General features: G+C 37.7%; 1 protein-coding gene across 1 annotated transcript; it reads right to left on the bottom strand.

Moving 5' to 3' along the window:
- Positions 1-1,206: 1,206 nt before the first annotated feature.
- LOC144633394 (uncharacterized) lies at positions 1,207-4,597 on the bottom strand. Its single transcript, XM_078492271.1, has 3 exons — positions 4,400-4,597; positions 2,191-2,461; positions 1,207-1,311 (listed from the first exon to the last, which is right to left on the bottom strand). The coding sequence occupies exons 1-3, from the start codon at positions 4,531-4,533 to the stop codon at positions 1,207-1,209; spliced, it is 510 nt and encodes a 169-aa protein (XP_078348397.1). The 5' UTR covers positions 4,534-4,597.
- Between the last annotated feature and the right edge of the window lie 4,475 nt (positions 4,598-9,072).

Here is a 9,072-nt window from a genome sequence, read left to right as displayed (position 1 = left end):
CTGAATGCCAGGCTGAGCCGAAATTTTTTTAAGTGTCGAGAACATAGCAGTTCAGATATTTCGTCAACTAGAAAACCAACATGGTTTTTGGAATCGCTCGACATTTCTAAAAACACATCTAATACTCTCACGAAGTTTAAAAGAACCTTTTAGTGGAAATTCTATAAACTTTTTTGACTGCCGGGCATTTAGTCTATTTAAGACTGTGCCCGGCTGCCGGGCATAATTATAGCCACAGCGTATTTTTTTTTTGCTAAGCCCATGCACACAAGTTAAACACTTTACAAGATATATCTAACGGTTGGTTTACGCTGAAACGAAATGTAGTAGACATAGTAGATTTCGAAGCTGAGTTCGTGACACCATGACAACTTCCGGTCATGCGTGACGCTTGTTCTTGGCGGGAAATTTGCAGCACGTGATGTGTAGGTTTGAAGACTTTCGAAGGTCACCACAGGCGGCCCAAGTTCACTGCGTGAATTAATTATTTATAAAAATTCATGTTATCGTTTCGTCATGTTATCGTATTACGAATACTCTGGCTACACAGAATCCTCCTCCCTTCCCCTGAATTGTTGAAAGGAGTATCAAACTATCAATAATATAAAATGATACAGGCTTAACACCACTCCCGCTGGTTGCTGGATTAGCCTTCGATCTGTTAACTGTGGATTTTATTAACGCTCTCTAGAGCCATTTCAATGATGATCTCTATGCCATTGTGTTTCCTAGCTCTGTGGCATATTTGTTAGGTTTATTGGCTCTTGTTTGTTCAGAGATTCTTAATAGACTTAAACATAAACTGATAAAGGAGCAACTGATGAGGTCCACTAAAGGACCGAAACTCGAGTCTTGCTTAAGATAAAGCATTTGCAAGAGACACCGTTGCAGCATCCTAGAGACTACAAATGCAGTGATCAAACTGCATTTGAATTTATTTGCTAGATGCAAGTAACGCAACAGACAGATAAAAAACAATGGAGGTAAAGTGTTATAGTTGCCCGAGCACAAATCACAACCACTCAAACTAAGGGGAGCTTAACAACAAAGACACCATCGCTCGCAATGCTTAGAGACTGCAGAAGCCTTTAAAAGAATCGGATCTTAGACCCTCACAACCGTGGTAACGAAACGTTATCATACGTGCTAACTGCCACTGTTGACAGTTAGAAATCTACTGATCCGATAGAAGACTACAACATTCCTTTAGGGACTGTTAAGAATCTCTGAACAAACAAGAGCCATTAAACCTAACAAATATGCCACAGAGCTAGCAAACACAATGGCATAAAGATCATCATTGAAATGGCTCTAGAGAGCGTTAATAAAATCCTCCGTTAATGGATCGAAGGCTAATTCAGCAACCAGCGGGAGTGGTGTTAGGCCTGTCTCATTTTATATTATCGTTCATGACGAAGCGACAAATTTTTGCTTCAATTGCGCAACAACCCGAGCGAGTTTAAAAGGGTCCCTTAACTCTGCAGTGGCCGGTGAAATTATTGAATAACACTGCAGGCTTCGCGCATATTGATGTAACAACCAAATCATTCGGAAGAGGTTAGGAGACTAGAAGCCTTTTACAACAATACACCGTCTTTGGAACTGAATAAAAGCCACTGTGACTCCATTATTTAGATACAACTTCACAAGACTGTTTTTCTTTTTAACTGACTCATGACGGAAAAACTCTGTCAGCTTCATTTTCAGCCAAGAAGCAAAATTTGACATTAAAAACTAGTTTTCACAATAGACCATTTTACAGATGTCTGCTAAGTGACCTGGCGTTGGTTGAAGTGAGGCTGGAGGTGACCTTGTTTTGATACAGACCTCACTGCTTTTGTTGTTTAAATCATGTTGTTTTGATGCTAACTAGTTTGCATTTGCATGATAAAGCAGAGAGGTTTGTATCAATGCAAGGTCACCCTAAGCTGGTGCCATTCAAAGGCCAGGTCACTTGGCAGGCAACTGTGAAATGGACTATTTTCTCAGGAGGTGAGCAAATAACGCGATTTGATACAAAATTTATCTCAAATGAAATAACAAACCATCAAACCGACGTGTGTTAACGACTATGGGGTGGTCATAATGCGTGGTTCTAAAATAAACTTTGAATACAATACAGTAGAAACATTGTTTTTCTTTTTTTCCGAATTAACATTTTATTGTCCTCTACCTCAATGTATACCTTACCATTTCTTCTGGTGTCGAGGGAAGCTTCACTTGAACTTTTAAATCCTTCACAAGCTTCAATTCAAGTGGCAAGGGTACGTAATCGTGAACACTGTCGTCGTACTTTCGTAGCTTTACACAATCTGGCGGTACTTTATCCAAACGTACGTCAGAGAAAGCTACAATAACTAGATAACGTAGCATTATAACTTTGTCGCCTTTTTCGAAAGATACTGCGCGCTCAATTCCTTTAAAATTCACATGGGCCTTAAGCATCTCTGGATATTTGGACCTGTTTGCGAAAAAACTTAGTCAGTTAAATTATAACAGATTTTTTTTTTTCTATAGCTTTCAATCAGCATTTAAAAGGAGGACTATTAAATATATTACCCAGGCTGTTTGGCGAATTTAAGCCAGTTTTGAGCGTCGATTTGCGGGTATATTGCTATTGTTCTGCTTATCTGTCTTATCGGTCAAGAAATAATGGCGTTTTCTGTCTTAAGGAGAAAACAAAAGTAATTTGCGGTCTAAGGAGAACAAAATATGGCGGTCTGCGAACTGTAATACCTCTATAAAAGACAGTTTGAAAAAGTTTAATGTATTAGAGAAGCCTGGTACAACTCATCAGTCCGATTTGTGATGATGATGATGATGATGATGATGATGATGATGATGATGATGATGATGATGATGATGATGAAGATGTAAATTTGTACAGCGTTGATGATATTGATTTATATTAAAGTGCTTTACATGTAATAGAAACTATAAAGAGGCAAGTAAAATTAAAATCAATTTAACTGCAGAATATGTCCTTAATCGATTTTTAAAAATTGTCACGGAGGAGCTTAAGCGTATGGCTAAGTACGTTGTTCCATAAAAACGGACAAAGTAGTCGCGATCCCCACTAGTAAAACATTTACACATAGGCTCATGTGTGGTAGATCGTGATCGCAGGAGGGCATGCAAAGTTTTGTTGTAGGCTTTCGATTGATCTGAACTTCACATAGATCCACGATCATTTTTTTGGTTGTTGTATGCATAATAGAGGAATAGGGTATATCCGTCCTTGTTATCCCCCATCCCACCCCCGCTATTAAAAAAATAAAGAGGAATAAATTAAAGCATTCTTGAATTAAGGAGTGTTAACTCGATTTAATTCCACCGTGCAACACGTCCGTAGCTTGCACTCCCCTTTGTGAACTAAATCATAAAATACATTTTTTTACTGCCTCTATTACACTTCGTTTGCGTATTATTCTTGTTTTAATATATGGATAATAAAAAAAAACCTTTTCTATAAATGTCCTACAGGCTTTGTAGTGTATTGTTCAAGTCAAGTGTTGAAAACTTTTTTAACATATGAAGTATCCTAGCAGTTATGTACACAACTTTAAGAAAGCCTGAACTTGGTTATCAAAACTGTTTCAGTTGCGTACATATGACAGTGATGATGTTTCATGTGTCGAAGCTTTCAACCGCAGTTTTGATATGCCGTGACATTTCATATATCTATTTTCATATATAATATTATGAAAACTGTCAGAACTCTCACATCACTTGGGGTATAAGACATTACACGTTTCCTGGCCTTGCCAGTTCAACACATGATACAATGACATATATGTGACGTTAATACTTGGTTAACTTATGTCGCCTAATAACAGCTCCAAAATTTGTCATTGACTAGAATTTATCGAGCAAAGCAAATTATTAATATTTCCTTGATCAACATGTGTTAATGTAGCTTTTAAAAGTTAACTCAGTGAAAAAAAAATAAGCCAACAAAACCTAAGCGTTGTATCTAGCAAAGCAAAATATTATATTTTTTCTTTGCGGATTACCTGGTGTTTGTTTAATACTAGATCAACCGGATAAAAAACACAAACAAAACACTTTTACTTAAACGTACCTTGAGTAAACTAGTTCTATTCAGTTTTCGCTTCACTCTGACGGTTAGGTTTATTATTTTGAGCCTCAAATTTTAATGGAAAGTGACGTCTAATAAAAATAATGAAACGATCATGATATAACGAATTTGCGCTTACAAATATACTGATATTTGCATTGCTTCCAATTTATTTTGGTCAAAATTTGCCCACGTATATCAGTTGTTTACACGAAATTCTTCTCAAACCAGTGGCATAAAAATGCTGTTCTCGACTGGGTATAAATTTTAACGTGTTTTGAAGTAGGAAAGAACCGCTACCGAGCTTAACTTATATCTCACCTGTTAAGCAGGAAAAATATTGTTATTACCGACAAGAACATCAAAACCTTTGGGCGCTGTAAGATTCTTGGGATGAAACGCAGTGAAGTCCACATATTTGACAAAATCGACGGCCACTTTTCTCGTCGAAACATCGCTGTAATTTGTCAGTAAACGTTTGCAGGCAGGCTAGAAAACAACTATCCAAAAAGCTGAAGTACAAAGTTATTTATAATTCACCGCCTAAGTCATGCCGAAACACAGAATTGGAAAAAATGGAAAAATCTACGCGATGTGTCTAAACGTTAACCAAGCAGAACGCCGAACAATTTCACAGTTTCAAATTTCAGCCATTTTAAACAAGTCTCTTTTGGTAAATTATTTTTCAAACAAATTTGACTCAGTGCTCCGTTCCTCGCGATCGGACCTGATAAAACATCCTAGCTATATTTCATAGTTCTTGTTTCAGTATATCGACAGGATGTAGTTGCTCCTTGCACAATCGACAGGAAGTACATTTGTTGTATGAGTAACGTCCTGACCAGGACGTGCTACATCTTGGTGTGTACTGATGATCGACTTTGCAAAACTAAGACAAAGCTAATATAAGGTCATTGTTGAATCTAGAGAAAAAAAAATATATTGACGCCATGGAAAAGTGAATATACGTTACTGGCAAACAATATATAATGGCAAACGATAGATTTTGTGCAATTGGATAGTTGTTATAAAATTAATTGGTGCTGGAGACAAAAAAGGAACAAAGCCGTTCACGTAGCCTGCGTGTAGATTCCTTGTACTTCCGCGTGAAGAGATAGGAGATGATCTTCTAAGACGTCTTTACATACCAATTTTATCATCTTTTTTTTATTATTTTCGTGCAATATGTGTGATTGATTTGGCTCAGAATTGCTAACGAAACAATATCACAGGTAACTAGTTAGGTTTGTTTCTAAGTTTGATACTCGCATTACTGCATTCGTCTACTGCACTCGAAGGTCAACCCACTCGAGGATTGATTGCTTCAGTTGACAGCTCAGATAAGCTTATAAGTGTCTCATCACGAACTCGCTGTCAGAAGTCAACTTTTAGTCGTTGTGTTTACTCAACTAATCATGGACGTTAAATCCTGCCAATAGAGCCCTTCGCGAGGTGCCAAAGCACCTCATGACTGTTTCTATTTTTTGTCTGACAAACGACTTCGGGCATGCTACAACTTGGCGTGTAATTAAATTACCAAGTTTAAGCTCCGACGTTTATCGTAATTTGTAAGTATTTGTATTCTTGATCCTGATTAACCGTATTTTCTCGATTATTCGCCCCCGGCCTTTATTTCAAACTCACCCTGGTGGTCCAGGTGTTTATTTGAACCCTGCAGTTTATTTGTGCCTGATGTTCATTAAGTAAGGGTTTTTAATCATTATTTTTAACACACATGTATCTGGCTAATATACATACAGCTTATTATACCTCAAATTAATACCTGAGGGGCCTATTATTTTCAACTCCACCTTGGAGACCCGGCGTTTGTTCGGTACCCAGTGTTTAATTGAGAAAATACGGTATGTTTACTATAGCTGGTTTAATTAAGAGTTGTTTCATTCGCAATAATTCAGTTGAATGAAATGCGTTCCCGCTCAAAAGTTACTCCGCCTGACAAGTTGTTCTACACACACGTGTTATAGTCAGTACTAGCTACTAGTTGCTGTATTTGAACAGAAAAAGGCCAAAAGGACGCTGTGTATATTGTAGTGACCATATCGTTTATTAGTGTGACCTACATCAGAGTTTAATACAATAAAAAAGTAAAGGCTGCATGTTTACTTTCAGTAAAAACAAGGTCTACATTGACAGTTTGCCTTAAGTTGTCGGTTGTTTGTATCATAACATGAAAACGTGTCCGTGCGCAGTTGACATACAAGTTTTGTTTAGCTCAGTGTGGCAAACTGTTCCCGACAACTTTTGTCACTACCAAAGTTCATGTTTACATAACATGAGTAGGCGCGCATTTTTAAAGTAAACTACAATATTTGTCACCACAACTCGTCACCAAAATGAATTTCAGACCAGTATTTCCCACATGCACAACCAACACCGCTTAGCAGCGTAACATATTGTTCAAAAAGTGGGAAGTAACATTCACTGGCTTTTAGGTTCGACTTCGACTTTGTCCGAGGAAGGATAACCGTAACACAGTTCATGTTTGGCAGAAATTGGAAACTGGCCGAGCTTCAGTGCGGCTTATCACGAGAGCAGGACTGATCTTTTCTTTGCAAGCTTTTGATAACACCCCTCTGTAACAGACCTGGTGGAACCCGACCTGGTGGGTTATTTTGCCCTCCCTGGTGGAAATTTGACCTCCCTGGTACGGGCGTGTTTAAAACACGAAATGGCGAAATGGCGAAATGGCGAAATGACGAAATGGCGAAATGATATAAAAGATAAGAGCCAAATTAAGTTAAATAATATTACCGTTCCAGTGAAATCCACATCTGTTGCCTGTGTACAACGTAAGGACAAGGAAATATATATAAGAAAATAATAAGGGGCATACACATAATTTACAGTTGTTCTAAAGTGAGAAAAGCAAAGTCGCCGTTTATATGCGAACAAAAATGATAAATTTCACTGAAGCACGTGAGGCGGCGGCACGTAAACGCTGCTGTCTCGCCTTGTTGACGTCTTCGTTCCACGGCTGTAAAACAGAAAACGAAGTTATAACTTCGATGTAAAAGGATAAGGACGTGAAAGTCCTATTCGAAAAAAGTTTAGATCAATTACATGGAAAAGGAAGAACTGCTCAGACGAATCCTTCTGTCATGCTCCTCCTGACGTGAGACAAACAAATCGTTTTCTTTCGATGCCAAAAAGTAATGGCCGCCTTTTTGATTAAAAATATCCTAGGCAAGGAGCAATTTGTTAACAAGGAGAGACTGGATTTATAATGTCCGTGACGGAGAATTAGTGATTGGAACGATTGGTTGTAGTTCGTTCCAGTATTAAAAACGTTAAAATTGGTGGATATTACTTATTAAGCTTATGCTAAGCTCTTGTCGGGATTTATTTCCTTGTCGTTACAGTTTACACAGAATAATTCATGTAACAGATGTGGATTTCACTGGAACGGTAATATTATTTAACTTAATTTGGCTCTTATCTTTTATATCATTTCGCCATTTCGTCATTTCGTCATTTCGCCATTTCGCCATTTCGCCATTTCGCCATTTCGCCATTTCGTGTTTTAAACACGCCCCCCTGGTACCTGGTGATTATCTGAAAAATCCCTGGTCGATTTTTTTTCTCCCTGGTGAAGAATTTTGTTTACCTAGTCAGGAAAAATAAACCAAAATCTTTCTGCTGGCTTAAATAAACAAAAAAAAAAAAAAAAAACGACGCGCAGCAAAAAGATAATTTAATTATTGACTATAACTCGATGTAAATATAGCAAAAAGTAATTTACTGATTGTTTTCGTCGCTTGTTCTGCTGTCATGCACGTCACTGAAGAGACAAAACAGATATGTTTCCTTTACTGTATGTATAATTTACGAGCTTGTGAATGATTCAGAGCGATTTGAACAGCGCGCGCGGCCCAAGATAAATGTGTGGAAGTATTTTTGACCCGGCTTTTTACAGCGTTTTATCGAATAACTACGCAGAGGATAATCAGCTTGACCCACATAATTCTTGGTGAAGTATTAAGCCTCGAGCAGTTTGAAAGGCGCTTAATGTATAAAATATCATGTTTAACTTTGCAGCCCGCCGGCACAATGTGATGTAAAATATACGCCAGTAATTCAAGTACATTCAAGATCATTCAAGTGGCGTATTACGGTAAATTTTAATAATAAAGCTGCCTTAAGATGTAAGTACTGTCTAAATAGAACTTTGTGTAGCTTTCACCTACATGAAACTATTGATGCCTACGGCTGGAGCCCGGGGCTGGGGGACAGCAGTCATTAATTTAAAACACATATTTTTCGTTGCTCGCTAACTCCAAAAAAGAGATAATTTATTCGACATGTAAAAAATATAAGCAAATGGTTCTCTTATTTAGATTTTTTTATGCTTTGACCTTCTAAAAATGGATCAACGAATAAGGGCCGGCATATTGAACATTTTTCAACTTTAAAAGTAAACGGATGACACAGATTAAATTTAGGTGCGCCCGTGCTAGGCAGCCTCTGGATCTGTCTTTAGCCTGCGAGCAGGCTCACCTTGGGGCACGCGCGAATATATCTTGGCGCTGATTCTGTCTCTTCATGCTAGGCTCTTTTGATAATAAATATTTATGCAATTTACCTTCTGGAAAAGTAATTAAACTTGTATTCAGATTAGCAGGGCTAGATAGACGTTCAAACTAGGAAGTCGAGAAAATAATTATAATCCCACGAAAAAATCTCCCAATTTCTTTGAAAAACTGTCGAATATCTGGCTAAATTACCGCTTACCTAGACTTTCTCAAAGTCCTTCGACGCGCAGTTTAGGAATTTTGTAGTCGTTAATGTATGTTTTGGCAGGTGTAATTCGTCGAGTGCAAAGTTGATTGCCTGGTGAAGTGCGTCCAGTTTCCCTTCCAAAAATAAGACGCTTTGATTTTAACTAAAAAGGTCTAGAAATAATCGTGTTTTTTTAAGTTTACTTTTAGGTGCCTATTTGCATATGAAACTCCCTTTAAAACGCACGAAATGTGATT

The sequence above is a fragment of the Oculina patagonica genome, chromosome 12, assembly GCF_052425735.1.
Source record: "Oculina patagonica isolate OP01 chromosome 12, crgOcupat, whole genome shotgun sequence".
In the NCBI taxonomy this organism is placed as follows: domain Eukaryota; kingdom Metazoa; phylum Cnidaria; class Anthozoa; order Scleractinia; family Oculinidae; genus Oculina; species Oculina patagonica.
This window is presented reverse-complemented; position numbering and strand designations above follow the sequence as displayed.